The sequence below is a fragment of the Cupressus sempervirens genome, chromosome 4 (genome assembly GCF_028749045.1).
Source record: "Cupressus sempervirens isolate cs-2001-9-10 chromosome 4, ASM2874904v1, whole genome shotgun sequence".
Taxonomy (NCBI): domain Eukaryota; kingdom Viridiplantae; phylum Streptophyta; class Pinopsida; order Cupressales; family Cupressaceae; genus Cupressus; species Cupressus sempervirens.
The window spans coordinates 757,124,056-757,140,919 of NC_143121.1; the positions used below are offsets into that span (position 1 = coordinate 757,124,056).

At 30.0% G+C, this 16,864-nt stretch overlaps 1 protein-coding gene across 2 annotated transcripts; it reads left to right on the forward strand.

The window, feature by feature from the left end:
• Positions 1–1,090: 1,090 nt before the first annotated feature.
• On the forward strand, positions 1,091–9,007 carry LOC149563573 (cytokinin dehydrogenase 11-like). 2 transcript variants are annotated; one of them, XM_089824032.1, is made up of 5 exons: positions 1,091–2,067; positions 2,403–2,530; positions 4,136–4,393; positions 7,402–7,664; positions 8,576–9,007. In XM_089824032.1, the coding sequence occupies exons 1-5, from the start codon at positions 1,446–1,448 to the stop codon at positions 8,889–8,891; spliced, it is 1,587 nt and encodes a 528-aa protein (XP_089680158.1). In that variant the 5' UTR covers positions 1,091–1,445; the 3' UTR covers positions 8,892–9,007. The 2 variants fall into 2 exon arrangements, with proteins under 2 accessions (XP_089680158.1, XP_089680157.1); XM_089824031.1 differs by lacking the exon at positions 7,402–7,664 and having other exon boundaries at positions 8,576–8,719.
• Positions 9,008–16,864: the final 7,857 nt, after the last annotated feature.

Sequence of the window (16,864 nt, forward strand, 5' to 3'; positions counted from 1 at the left end):
TGTTATACATTTCTAATAGATTGTAGAAATCTAATAATACTGTATCTTTAAAATGTCGATTTCAATCAACTTAAACAATATTCTATGTTAACAATAAAAGTTATAAGTTTAATCAAAATATTATTATTTTAATATTAATAATAAAAGATAAATATAATAGATGTTATTTTATTAATTATATCTTTAATTGATAAATAGAATGATTCGGGAACATGTTTTTTTTTATCAAATGTGTTTATCTCATTATTTTTACATGGATACATCTTATATTTATATATTTAAATTGTGGTCTTTAAGTTTATCTCTTTAATTTTTATTATAAACAAATATGAATAAAAATTAATCATTTAGACTTATATAAATGGAGATTACAAGTAAGATCTTCCCTCCATAAACATATTTCTTGTAGAACAACATATTTGACTAATAATTTACAATAGAAATTTAAGAGCTACTACATGAAATACCAGCTTCAAATAGGATTTTAAAATTTCTTTAAAAACTTACGATCTTGTCATTTAAACATAAACTAATTGATATAATATACATATTAGATAGTTAAAGTCCCAAACCATAAAAATTAATCCTTTTCTTGAATATTCAAATAAGAGTAAAACCCTACCACACAATTAAGATAGATCTCATTATATACTTTATCAATTTGATATTTCATTAAATTTTCAAATCACCATTACGTACGTTGTATTTCCAAATTCCAAATCTGATCTCTTGAATATAGGGCCCGTTTGGTTGCTGGAATAGGAATAGAAAAATTGGAATATGTTTTCTATTTTCTGTTTGGTTCATCACTTAGAATAGGGAATAGGAATAGGTATTCCCATTTTGCCTCTAAAATGAGCTTATACCCATTTCAAAAAATAGCTGTTATTGGAATCGCCATTCCTATTCCCAATATTACATGCCTATTGTCCATTCCTATGCCTGCAGCCAAATGAACTATAGTGTCTAACGACGGTTTGAAGGAATCTTTGGAAAATATAGGATGAACAGGACGTGAAATCAAGTATTGACATGGAGAGGATCAAATGACACCTTGTTGCATGTCGTCCACTTTCCCTGAAAAGGAATACTCCAAAGGACAGTATCAAAACTTACTCGAATATAACTCGGGTCCATGAGCAATTTTTATCGGTAACATCTGATTTCTGCCAACTTTCTATATCAAGCATCTGTTGGTTGAATTTGTCATGCAACCCTCAAGTTTATTATTTAAGGTTGGTGCAAAACCCACGCTATAAATCCAGAGCTAATCTTAAATAATGCTTTATGGGTTTAGAAAACTAACTAGAGTCAAGGATTTCGTGACCTACAATCTAAGGTGGAAGAACCCCTCTCCATTATAAATACCATTTAAGCGAATCAATCTTAACTTATATTGATCAAATTTCTTTGAGATATAGTGATCAAGTTTCTTTGATCTTGAAATGGGGTGTGTTGGAGGTTTTCTGACATTTTGTTGGATTTTAATGATTATCTCTATTGTGAGGACAAGAGGAGACATGTATAAAGATTGTTTATCTTCCTCCATAGTTGATAAAAATGTCTGCAAATGTATTTCTGAGGCCAAATTGGAGGGCTCAATAGTGTTTACATCTGGACCTTCTATAACAGAAGCTTCTAGTGACTTTGGAGGCATAGTGAAGAATAAACCTGCTGCTGTCTTCTCACCTGCCTCTGTAGAGGACATTAGTAAGCTGATAAAGATAGCAAATGCATCTCCAAATTTAACCATAGCTGCTAGAGGGAATGGCCATTCTGTGGGTGGCCAATCTCAGGCTTTGGATGGAATTGTGGTGAATATGACTTCTCTAAGAGGAATTCAAATTGTGCAAAAAGGTGGTGCTCAATCTTATGCAGATGTTAAGGGAGGTGAATTGTGGGTTGATGTTCTTAGGGTTGCTCGGGCTTCAGGACTTTCTCCAAGGTCTTGGACTGATTATATTGATCTTTCTATTGGTGGGACTCTTTCTAATGCTGGAATAAGTGGCCAGACTTATCGTTATGGACCTCAAATCAGCAACGTCTTACAGTTGGAAGTTGTCACAGGTACCATTTGATACTATGGTACTATGGTTATACCATGCAATTCTACATTAGTTTAATCTTCTTTAAGATTTCTTATTATTATAGTATAGTTTATAAAGCTTTGAGATTAGATTCTAAGCACAAAGAATGTCCATAGATGAAAAATGTTTGTAAAAGGTAGATTAATATATAAAATTCTTTCGAATATACCCACATAATATAAGATATTCCTTGTGATTTTTGTGATTTTTGTGTAGGACATATAGAAGTATCTTGTGTTTCCTTTTCTGGTCCATAAATATCTTTAGACTGAGAGTTTATGGAAACATTCATGGGTTTACAATGATATTTTGCAGGCAATGGGAAAGTCACTAATTGCAGCTCAGAAACTCAGGCTGAACTTTTTAATAGTGTTCTTGGAGGACTTGGCCAATTCGGGATTATTACTGGTGCTCAAATCGTCCTTCAAAAGACTTTTGACAGGGTACGTCGAATCCTAATGTTTTCTTTTTGGAAGTATTTTAGTTTACTTGCTAGTTTCAAAGTTATTCACATAGAAATTTGTCTCACAACAGTTGAAAAAATGAAAACGTAGAGGCATGGTTTTATTTAGCTCCAACTATATATCTTATGAGAAAATTCTATTGTATAAAAAATTATTTTCATCGGAACATTCCCTAAGATAGATTGACATGCAACCCGCCTCTAGTGTCAAATAACTCATAATGGATCGTAGAGATTTTGAACTCTCATCACGATCTTGACTGAAGAATTATTTACCACCCAGACAGATTTTAGAGAGATTTTTCATTCTTTGACCTGTCAGTTTTGTCACAAAGTTGTAAAATGTAAAACTCTCTTCCTTGTTTTTTTCTGTTGGGAAAACTATCTTATTTAATACTATCAAATTAAGGAATGTACAATACTTTAGTAGGGTGGCAGAAACATAATGTCAGTCTTATACATCACAGACTAAGAGGAAAATTAAGCTTGAGAAAAAAAAGTCAACTTTGACTATTTAACACTTTTAGTTTAAGAATAAGTCTTATTATATTATATAATGTTTAAGTCATTTGGAAATACACTAATATAACTATGGTCTTATTTAAAACAACCATAATAAAAAATCAAGTTAGAGGGCATGTCTCCCATTTAATGTTATTGAAAACAAAGACTAGAGTAAAAAGTTAAGTAAGAGTACTATCTCTATCATTCAAATCTATTATCTAAATTATTTCAACCATTTTCAACAATGACCTTATCAAGAGACTCTCAATTAGCAAGGATGCCTCCTTCTAAGTAAATGTATCTAAAAATTATTGTGTAAGGTACAAAGATCTAGCTAACTTTATCTGAAGAAATATGTCTAAATTACAGTTCCAAACCCTCAAAACCCTTCTCTATATGTGGTCCCTCAAAATTTGTGGGAGTTGTATATCAATTAATTTGTTATGATTCATTTTATCAATATTAAAGCATATTTCATGTTGAAATTTTTTAAATAAATAATGCAATCATATCAAAGTTTTGATACTTTATTGAAGATCTATTTTCTTTGATGTAATTTGGTTTTCTTGGAATTTTAATAATACTAGAAAAAAAAATTTTTAGAACACCTTACACACACATATCATAATTGTTTATATTTCTCTATAGACCTTTCATTTAATATGTTTCATCTTTCTTAAGATATTAATTATATAGAATAATTTAAAATATTATGTAATCTTTATTGATTATAAAAATCAATCTTAACTATGAAAATATCTACAAACTAAATCTAAATTTTCTAAAGTACAAGATTAGTAAACTAAATTTAATCTTTCCATAAAAGTCTTGATCCATTTTTAATCATTCATACATCTATCTTAAATTTCTATTCAAAAAAAATGGATTAGTTTGATTTGTATCTATTTACATTATTCACAATAATTTAATGACGATCAGTTCAAATTTTATCAGAATAGATATATTTTCAGATTTTTTTTTTGGTTGTTAAGGGTTTGGGCCATCTTTTATAGATCATATCATTAATGTTCTATATTTGAGTTTCTCACTATGATCTATTAAAAGAATCATTTGGTTGCAGGCGAGTCAATGGAGATTTGTTTACTCAAACTTCACAGATTTTATGCATGATCAGGAGCTTCTCATTTCTTTCACACAAGGAGGATGTTTCGATTATCTTGAAGGATTTGTTATAGCAAACAACAAGAATGGTTGGCCTTCCATACCATTCTTACCTAATGCTACATTTAATTCTAGTTTGATTCCTCCTTCAGCAGGTGTCAATCTTTATGTAATTGAGGCAACACTCTACTATGATGAAGGAAAAAAAATTAATCAGGTTTTCTCTCACTTCTATTTATCATCATTAAATTTCAATACTTGTTACATTTCCATATTCCATAGTTTTTAATTTAATTAGTAGTATATTTCACAAATTTACTTAATTTGTAGTGCACTAGTTTATTAAAATTTTGATGGTGTGCAAGTTCATGATATATATATATATATATATATATATATATATATAATTGTTCAAAGATTTGTTTGATATGAGAGGTCATTTATCAATCTATAAACCATCTTATTTATATGCAAATATGTTAATAATTTTATATATTATTTGTTATACTTATTTAAGATGACAAAAACAATCCCTCTTATACATGTGTATACACATGCTTATCCATATTTATGAGTGGGTATATGCACCTTTACACATACATTGTTGTGGTCTTTGAATCAACATTTTCATTGTAATTAGTAGGGACATATCTAGAGTGTTTAGAGTTACCCATGTTTTCTCCACACATCTATTTAGCTATAAAACGAGATTAATTTTTGGAAATGAAAATTAAATTTATTGAGAAAACAATGGCCAATTTATAATGGATTACATTATGAAGGCCACAAAAACCTCTTGTGAAGGTTGATACTATGGTTGGTGGAAAAGTGGTCTCTTGGCATTTTGATTCTACTAGTGAGAACTTCCTCAGAAGTGAGAGTGGATAAAAGGATTAAAATTGCTCTAAAGTGACAATTTTGAGGATGATCTCTTTTCTTCTTTAGGTGTCCTCAACATATCCCAATCTAATGGTGTTATGATAAATGAAAGTTGTGTTTAAAAAGGTGAGTGGCTTGGTTGAAGTTGATGATTAAAATAGAAAAGGGGGAAATGGGAAATGCGTATTGGAAATTAGAATTTTATGGATAAGTTCCTTAATGAGTTATATTCTAATATTTTTATTGAGAATAAAGACTTCTAAGAAGATTGTGAAATTGTTCAGTGAAGTTAATTTGTCCTTTAAAGGAAGAGACCCTCCTAGTAGTAAAGAGTTCTTACTCTTGCCTCCTCTTTTGGCACAATTAAAATCTTTCTACTTGAACCAAAATAAAGAGAGGATGAAGAAATAAAAATGAGTGACTTTATTTAGAATAATAATAGTACATAATATAAATTTAATCTCAACACATCATATGGAATTTCTCTTTTATTGAAGAGGAAGTTACACTTGATCTAGAGTCATCATTTTTTCTTCTTTAGTCAAGGATTTATAGATAATAGCCAGTAGTTTTAGTTTTTAATTGAGAAATCTATTTCTTAAATTTTGTTGTTTATATTTTAGCCATGCTCAATTTTCTTAGGTAAAAATCCAAGAAGACTCCATCATATCCCATCTCTACACTAGTAAAAATAATTATAAGCTTTAATATGATAATGATGATGATATATATTTTGAAAGATTGTAAAAATAATGTATAAACTATTTCATCCCTTTATCAATGAAGTTTTTAAAGTAAACTTACCATGTGAGGTGTGAAAAGGAAAGTGGAACTAGCTAGAAGAATAACTCTAGAATAACACTAGAACATAATCATATTATGTGAAGATGATACAACTCCATAGGAGAAAACATCAAATAGGAAATGTATATTCTTAATAATTTTCATTTAATCTATGAGACAAGACTCATAAATATGAGATATTTATCAATTTATTGTCTTACTTGGGTGTATTATTACTATAATGTAAGAGATTTATTTTTTATATGGACAAAAGTGAGGCATAAGTAAACAAAGGATAATAAAAGTATCTTAATCTTTATGACATGAGACAAAATTTAAATAACTTAAAAGATTCATAAGAAAACTTAAGTTAGAGTGTGATTAGAGTCAAATATTGGAAATAATTAGGGGATGTTCTTGATATTTTGAATATGAGGATGTTGCAAACCCATAAGTATAAAGTTTGCAAAGATGAAATAGAGATTTGTCCATTCATGTAGTTGAAGTAATTTGAGCTGGAAAGAAGTAGAATGGGAAATTTTTTCATAATAATGTGTATTTGGTTCATTGAAAATCTAATTCAAAATTATTATGGCAAATTGCTACTTTTTTCAGTGAATGGTCTACACAATTTCTGGTAGGGAGAGATAAGCATGAAAGAGTTCATGGAGTGTTAGAAGCTCAAAAAACTAGGTCAAGACATCATTTTAAAGGGACTAAGAAAGTGGAAATTTATGTCAATGGGTAAAGGGAAAACATATTATAGATATTAAATAGGTTGAATATTCAGATAATGGAGGAAGTATACTTTTTCTCTATCAAAATAGAAGAAATTGGACTATAATGAAGTAGAGACAACATATATAGAGAGGAAGAGATAAAAATAAATAGAATAAATAGATGAGAAGAAACCATAGGAAAATAATCACATGGTACTTAATATTAAAAAGAGAGAATATGATAAGAGCTACAATGACAATAAGGGATATGTCATTTGTATCTACCATGAGAATAGAAATCCTAGTGCAAGTTATGACAAGATAGATGTATCATATTGCAACATGCTTAAATAGATTATAAAAATAAATATATTGAATAATAAATAATAATAAAAGTGAAGTTTAAAATTAATATTTCTATTAATTTTCATCCCTATGTTTTAATATTATCATTTTTTAAGTAAATTATATTTATTTAAAGAACGTACTAATAGGTATGAATTACTGAATTTGTGTATTTTCTATTTAGCTTTGATATACAATTTGGATTTAAGATTTTTTTTTAATCTCATCCAAGGTATTAATTTTCTAGACCAAATTAATTTATTAATCTAGCAATCATCTAAAAACCTTCTCTAGATCTATAAATGTCTATTAAATTAATTCTATTACTATAGTCTTTATATCAATATGAATGCTGTGCTAATGAAACTAGACTGTAAATGTAAATATTTATTGGTTGAAAATAATACATTTATTCATCTACAAACCAAAAATTTAAAAATTATGTTTTCAGTATCTAGTATATTTTTTAATGGCATCTTAACTACCATATTGAGTGCAGGTGGTGAAGAAAATAAGTTATGAACTTGGTTTTATAAGAGGTTTAGAGTTTAACCTTGACACTACATATTTTGACTTTCTATATCGAGTTCATTCACAAGAGCTAGTTAATAGGGCTAATGGTATTTGGTTCGCTCCACATCCGTGGCTCAATCTCTTTATTCCAAAGAGTGGAATGATTCAATTTGATCAGAATGTTTTTGGTGGCATCCTCAAAAATGGCATTGATGGAGTCATCATATGCTATCCTATGCATAAAAGCTTGTAAGTTTTATTTCACCTCATTAAATTTTTATTTTTTGAATATCAATTTAATTTCAAATTAATTATAGATTATTTAACATCTAGGAAAAATAAAAGGTATATATTATCTTTTTGTTGAGATGAATTCCTCTATTATGTATAGTATACTAACAAATCCATGAGATAATTTTTTGTATATTTTAATTAGAATTATATATAATTAAAATATACTTAGATCTTACTTTATTAACAATGGATAGAAATGGTAGTAAATGTAAAGATTAAGATAGTTGATTAGAAAATAATTATTAACAATTTTATATTGTAATTGTAGTTTTGTTGTGTTTGTAGCTAAAACATTACTTGATATAAATAATTTAATAAGATTTTTCTATTAAGGGAATAGCCAAAATGTGAGGAGAGGTGATTTAAATATTATAATATGTGTGAACTATATCATGTCCACAATTTGATTTAAAATTCATCTAATTATTCTAAATGTTAAATGAAGACCTAGACACTAAGATCTTGTTAGAAAATAATAGAATATAAAGTCTTATAAGAAAATTTTAGGGTAACTAATGATCAGTTCCTATCCTAGAAGTCATTGATAGAATAACTAAATATAAGACAATCTCAATCAGGTATTAAAAGAGCAATAATAAATTAATATAATAATAAAAAGGGTGTGTAATGATCTTGTGATGAATCCTTGCAAACTTTTCATTATTAACCTCTTCATTAATGAACAAATACTTCCCAATAGATAATATTGTATAATAGTTACATAAAATCAAGTATTTTATTATTTCAATATGAAAGACTCAATTAACACATTAATTTTGATTAAAAAAAATTCTTAAAACTTGAGTTAAAATAAGATTTTATTATATTATTATATATTATATGTATAACAATACTTTTTTGTTCAGGTGGAATTCTGACACATTTGTTATCGTACCAGAAGATGAGGATGAAATTTTCTATGGAGTGTCCTTTCTATATTTTAACGAGCCATATCCAAAAGGTCCAACAGTATCCACTTTAATAGAACAAAATAAAAAAATTCTTGATTATTGTAAAAGTATTGGTATTCAAGCAAAACAATATCTTGGTAGTCATGAAACCCAAGAAGATTGGAATCAACATTTTGGAAGAAAGTGGGATAAATTTTTGAAAAGCAAGAAGATTTTTGATCCAAAAGGAATTTTGGCTCCTGGCCAAAAAATATTTCCTAGAACAAGATAATATATAACTTGTTAGTCTACAATAATATAATGTATAACTTGTTAGTCTAAAACAAGATAATGTAGAACTTGTTATTCTATTTATGTATATATAATACATGGCAACCCATTGCACCACTTCTCAAGTGTAATGTTCTTATTTTTTAATAAATTTAGCTAGACAGTTTTTTAAAGTATATCTCTAGTAAATTCTAATTCTCTTTTATACTAAAATGATTGTGTATAAATTGTACATAATGACAGTTTTACTATTCATGATAAGGAATATTTTTATTTTAACAATTCTAGCTAGACTCTATTTGTATACATACACTATAATATGTGTCATTGTCATTAGTTTTGAACAAAATGGTTTTCATTACAATAATATTTTATCTTTTTAATTTCATACTTAAAATTTAACGGTACAAGGGAACCCCTCCAAAGATGTAATAGATTAGATTGATTAAGGATAAAATGAAATAAGGATCATAGGATCCATTTGATTCATTGCACTAACCCAATTGTAAGACTATTTGGCTCAAGGTAACCTTATAAACATTGCGTCAAATATTGGTCCAAGGGAAAATTTGATAATTTTCATAGATTTTGCATGTCCTAGAATATTTTGAGTTAGTTAGAGTCACTAATAAGGTTATTTGCAAAATTTTGTAAATGTTGTCAATGGTGCATAAGAAAACTTGACAACTTTTTGTGCAAAATTTGCAGAAACCTTCCCAATGGCCATTTGAAATCAAAAATTGGTTATGACCATTGGGAAAATGTATAAAAAAACTAGTAATGGGTTAAGAAAGGGAGAATGGTTCTTTGTGAACAATTTGGAGATGTTTTGAATAAAGAAACATTGATATTTGGTGTAAATTGCCTACTTTTCCATACTGTATAGAATCTCTCATATTAGTGAATGAGATCAGTTGTTATGGTTGTGTATAATTATTTTTTCTCTTTATATTTTTTTTTTTTTTCACTATTTAAATTATATTAATAAGAGATATCTTCCCATTTTTTTGTAATAAGTCTTCAAACCCTCTATACAATAAGGGTTTCATCAAAACATGACCCTATCTTGAGTTTCGACCATGGGATCTTCATGGATCTTGGTGTGAATACATTAGGGTCAATTTATTTATGGATTCCAAATCCCATAGAATAGAATTTATTATTTCATATTTTTACTACTAAGCTCTAGGCCCAACATCTCTATGTGCTTATGTAGAAATTGACAAAAAAAGTCTCACAGTAGACAAAGAGTGATTGGGGGATCAAAAACAATGATGGATTTGGTAGATTTTTAGGATTTTGAAATATGTCATAATAGGTGGACAAGTTATAACAAACCATTTCTTCATAGACGCTTTGTAAAGTTGTCATAATTAGCCTTATTAGGCCTAGTAGCACAATAAGGGTTTGAAGGTGTATTGGTGGGGTCATAACCTGATCTCCTGGGGTTGTATAGACTTCCCAAAAGGGTGTCTCAAAATTATAATTTTGTGAAGGCTTGTGTGAAAATTATTTGAATTGAGTCCTAAAAATTGCCTAAGAATATCTAATTATAACTAGGCCTATCTACTAGGCTAGTTTGAGCAGAAAAAATTGTTGGATCTTTGAAATTAAATCAATGATTGATTTCAAGTTATTATGTTTATCTAAACATATTAAATTAATTTCCTTGGTTAGGACAAGTTTTGTGATCCTTTTTCCTTCTTTTAGCCAAAATAGGGCACTTGGCCCTAAACCTAGAATTAGAACCAATTTGGTCTTTGTGTAGAATGACCAGTGGTGATCTTGTGGCTTATTAGAGAGCTTGATTATGTTGTTGGGGTTCCCAAGAATGATTTTATATTTTTTGGAAGTTTGGAAGTGATCAATAAAGAGGAATAGAGGCTTATGGGCCTACATTACACTTTTTACTATATGCTCTCTTCATTATGTGGTATCAAAGAATGGTATTGATCTATGGTAAAGGAATTTGGGAATATTTTATGTCAATAGAAGAATTTGAAGGAGAATTTTTAGCATTGGTGATCAATACAAAAAATTCTAAGAAAGAGAAGAAATGGGAAGAGGATAATAAGTGGTTGAGGGAAGACCTAAAGAGATTGAAGGACTAGGTGGAAGAAGTGGGAAGGAACTCTAATAGGAGAGAGGGGGTAATGAGAAAGATTCCCTTAAGTAGGAAGAGGAGGATGTTCCTATAGGTCACAAACCATTTCTCAATGTCCTAAATGTTAGAATATAAAGGGATATATATTAGGATTAAACATAGACAAAAATATCAATTACATGCAAATATAAACTATATCAGGAAATAATAAATTGCACAGAAGAGAACACAAGGCACCAAGATTTAACATGGTTCACTCAAAACCTTGAGCTATGTCCACCAAACAACAAGTCCAATATTATTACAATCTAGTGATTACAACCTAATTAAAATCTATAATCCCTGACAATTTAATATTGTCGCAAGAAGCAATTTTTACATCACACATTATAAAAGATGCGTAACCCTAAGCCCTTTTATACAAGTTTTTTTTTTCACTTTAGGGTTGCAACATGTCGGCCATATGTTGGCCATATGTCAGCCACATCCCAAAAAATATTTTATCAAGAAATAATAAATTGCATAGAAGAGAACACAAGACACCAAGATTTAACATGGTTCACCCAAAACCGTGGGCTACATCCACCAAACAACAAGTCCAATGTTATTATAATCTAGTGATTACTACCTATTTACAATGTGTAATCTCTTATAGCTCAATATTGTTGCAAGAAGCAATTTTTGTATCACACATTATAAAATATACTAACCCTAAGCCCTTTTATACAAGTATTTTTGCAACTTTAGGGTTACAACATATCAGCCATATGTCATCCATACATCAGCCACAACCCAAAGAATTATGTGGTATGTATAGTGCTTTTGTGATTAGTCACCAAAAACTAACAGTCTCCCACTTGGGGACTAATCAAGCTCCACACTAAACAACAATCTCCCACTTAGAGACTAATCTTGTAGCAATATCACTACCACATGGGGCTCCCACTGGATCAAGCCACTCTGGACTCGGTTGTTCTTTTATTCTATGTAGTCAAGAAGACCAAACGAAGATGAAGAGAAGTTCAACTTCTTCCTTGCCCTTACCTGTGTAAACATATCCATTGGATTATCATCTATATGCATATTGTCCAACTTTAACTATCCATTATCGAAAAGTGATTGAATGAAATGGTTTCACAACTATATTTGTTTTGTCTTTGAATGTAGAGTAGAATTCTTTGCAATATGATTTACACTCTGACTATTTGTAAATAAATAATTATCCTTCTAAGGGTGTCCCAATTCTTCTAGGAATAACTGAAGCCATATCATCTCCCTGGTTGCCTCTGTAGTAGCAAAATACTTTGCCTCTGTAGTCGATAAAACATTAACTTTTTGCAACTAAGAAACCTAGCTCACGGTTGCCCCACCAACAATAAATACATAACCTATAGTACTCGGTCTAGTATCAATATCCTTTGCCAAATATGAGTCAACATAGCCTTGTAAATCAATAATAGAGCCCCCAAAATGTAAACACTTACTAGATGTTCCTCTCAAATAACTAAGAATCCATTTTACTGCATTATAATGCTCAATTCCTAGATGACTCATACACCTGCTAACGACTCCCACTACATGTGCAATATCTGGCCTTGTACATATCATAGCATACATCAAACTCCCTATAGCTGAAGCATAAGGTACATTGGACATCTTATCCTCCTCTTCTTGTGCCTTTGGACACATCTCCTTAGTCAACTTCAAATGACCAAGTAAAAGTATGTTGTCAGCTTTAGCATTCTCCATAGAGAAAAATTGCAATATCTTTGGAATATAATCAGCTTGAGATAATGTTAGAACTTTCCTATTCTTCCTATCTCTACAAAAATTCATACCAAGGAATTGTTTCTCTACCCCCAAATCCTTCATAGCAAATGAATGTGCTAACTGGTGTTTCAACCTCATAATGTGATCCATGTTAGACCCAGCTACAAGCATATCATCAACATACAAACACAAAATAATGTAGTTTTCATCATCCAACCTCTTAAAGTAAACACAATGATCTCAATGACACCTACTATATCCATGCTCATGCATAAAACTATCAAATTTCAGATACCATTGCCAAGGTGCTTGCTTCAAGCCATATAAACTTTTTTTCAATATGCACACTAAGTTCTCCTTACCTTTGACCTCAAATCCCTATGGCTATACCATATATATCTCTTCATCCAAATCACCATGAACGAAGGTTTTTTTAATATCAAGCTACTCCAAATGCAAATCTTTAGTAGCCATAAAACTTAAAATAATACGAATAGAAGTCATTTTAACAAAAAGAGAGAATATCTCATCAAAATTAATGCCCCTTTTCTGCAAAAATCCTTTTACAACTAACCTAGCTTTAAATCTCCTCTTACCTCCATCCTCTTGTTTCAACCTATAAACCCATTTATTCTGTAAAGTTTGTTTACCTATAGACAACTTACATAAATCCCAAGTCTTATTCCCAAGTCTTATTTTTTAGCAAGAAGTCCATTTCATATGCCATTACAGACTCCCACTAAATCTTCATAGCCACTTACATAGCTTCATCATAACATTCAGGTTCACCAGCATTAGTAAGTAAAATAGAATACAAAGAGGGAGAAAATCTATTTGGAGGTCTACTTAGCCTTGTTGACAATCTAACATTCACTGGTACGTGTGGTATTTGTTGTTGTGGTTGTTTTAGATCATGAGGAATTGGTGGAACATCATCTTTTGGAGTATCATCCAACACTACATAATCATCTTCTTTCTTCTCATGTTGCTGCAACAAATCTTTATACAATACTTTCTCATTGAATATGACATCCTTGCTTCTTACAATTTTATGATTTTCTAAATCTCAAAGCCTATAACCAAATTCATCAATGCCATATCCAACAAATACATATTTTTTTGACTTAGCTCCCAACTTGGTTCTATTTTCAAAATCTATATGAGTAAATGCTTCACAACTGAAGGTTTTGGGAAAAGAATGATTGCTAGTCCATGCTTCCTTTGGAATACCACAACTCAAAAGAGTAGAGGGACCTCTATTAATCAAATATATAGCAATATTGATAGCCACTACCCAAATTTTTAAGGGAAACCCTGCATGCAACCTAATGCTCCTTACACACTCCATTGTAGTCATTTTCATGAGTTTAGCCACTCTATTTTTCTATGTAGTCCTTGGAATAGTTTTCTATCTACAAATACCATTAGTGGAGAAATAATCTTCAAATTCATGACTATAATATTCACCACCATTAGCAGATCTAAGACATTTTATTTTCTTGCCAATCTCATTTTCATCCAAACATTTCCATTTCTTAAAAGTTAGAAATACATCAGATTTTTATCTAAGGAAATAAACCCATACTTTTCTAGTTACATCATCAATAAATGTAACATAATAATGAAAGCCACCAAGGGATGATACCTAAGTTTGTCCCCATACATCCGTATGCACAATCTCTAATCTCTCACTTTTCTTTTCCTTCCCACTCTTCACAAAACTCACTCTTTTTTGTTTTCCATACACAAAACTTTCATAGAAATCCAAATTAACACATTTTAGATCTGGTAAAACTTGCTTTGAATGAAGTACTTTCATACCTTTCTCATTCATGTTCCCAAGTCTATTGTGCCATAGTGCTATATTAGAATCAATAGTAACTATTTGTTCTCCCTGCTCAACTACAACAATTGTTCCTAATCATTCATTTTCTCTAAAAAAATTAAAGTAAAAGGAACAATATGAATTGTACAAAGATATAAGGTGCCTACTTTCACACATTTTTCTACTACAAGGGAACCTTCTGAAACCTTCCAATTTTTATCATTAAAAGTAACTACACAACCCTCATCACCAAGTTACCCTACTGAAATTAAATTCCTACTCAGCCTTAGAACATGTCTTACCTCATATAGTAGCCAATGATTCCTTTTCTACAACATATTCTTAGCTTTTTCCTCTCCTACAATCTGATAGGTTTTATTATCCCCCAAATAAGTAAGCCCAAAATCCCCTTGGACATAATCAATAAAATAACCTCTATGAGGTGTAGCATGAAATGAAGCCCCAGAATCTAAAACCCAAAAATTATCAACACTTTCTAAAGAAATAAGAAAAATATCCTCTTTAGATTTGTTACTTGCCACATTTTCCTCCATCTTCCTTTCTGGCTCATCTCCTTCATTGCTCTTTTCAGTCCAACAATCTTTCTTTGTATGCCTTGGTTTATCATAGTACTAGTAATCTCTTGGTCCTCTAGATTGAGACCTCTTTCCCTTCGACTTTCCTCTTGATTTCCCATGATTTCTAGAATTATTTCCTGTCTTAGTTACTCTACCCCTACTTTGTGCATTCAAAGCACTTCCTAATGTAGATCAACCTATAGTTTTTGTACAAGTTTCCTCACTCAGGATAACACCAATCACATCATAAATTTTAGGGTATTAGATCTAGAAATAGAATTACTCATAGTCATCACTAAGCCATTCCATCTTTCAGGCAAAGAACACAAAATCAAGAGAGCCCTAATTTCCTCATCAAAATTAATACCCATAGAATATAATTGACTAGTAATAGTATTAAATTCATTTAAATGATCTATAATAGATCCACATTCTGTCATCTTTATATTAAATAAATGCTTCATGAGAAATACCTTATTTGAAGTGGAGGGCTTTTCATACAATTTTGCTAGATTTTTCATCAACTCTTTCGTCAATCTTCTCTTTTGTAATGTTAAATATCACCGATGGTGCTAGAAATAATTGAATACTTCTAAGTGCCTTTCTATCTAAAATCTCCTAGTTCTACTCTATCATAGTTCCCTATTTCTTGTGTTTTCCTTCTAACAGCTTCCATAAATCCTTCTGATAAAGATAGTATTCCATTTGAATCTTCCTTAATTGAAACTTTTGCCCATTAAAATTTTCAACATTTAGCTTACCCTTGTCTATCATTGCTCCCACTCAACCATGAGACTTTCCTAGAAAGGATAACTGAGAAAAAACCTCACTTTGATAACACTTGTTAGGATTAAACAAAGACAGAAATATCAATTACATGAAAATATAAAAAATATTAGGAAATAATAAATTGCACAAAGGAGAACACAAGACACTAAGATTTAGCATGGTTCACCCAAAAACCTAGGCTACATCCATCAAACAACAAGTCCAATATTATTATAGTCCAATGATTACAACCTTATTACAATATGTAATCCCTTACAACTAAATACCGTCGCAAGAAGCAATTTTTGTATCACACATTATAAAAGATACCTAACTCTAAGCCCTTTTATACAAGTCTTTTTTCCACTTTAGGATTACAGCATGTTGGCCATATGTCGGCCACAACCCAAAATTTATGAAGTATGTACAATACTTCCCTAATTAGTCACCACAAACTAAAACTATGTGCAAGATCATGGTCAACCAAACTATGCTCTTAAGTAACAATAAAAACTCAGCAAATTAGAGTTATGTCAACTTGATTTGCAGTTTTCTACTTGTTATAAACTTTATATCAAAAAGTTGAGAGAAAAAAATACCAGAAAATTGAATTTAGTTTCTAAACTACTAGGCCTTATCTGGAAAAAAATATATATATATATATATATATATTGATTGGTCAAAATTTTGAATTTTAATGTAATAGTACAAAAATTTCAAGACAAAAATAAGAAGTAGATGTATGTCTGACCACCTTAATCAAAATCAAATGATAATATTTTTAAATAATATTCTAGATAGAAATAGACTAATGCCTAGGTGTGACACATATTTTTGAATATTTTTATTCTAAATAATTAAATAATTATTATTAATTTTCTACTTCAGTATTTTTGGAATAAAAAAATCTTGTGTCTGACCAACTTGAC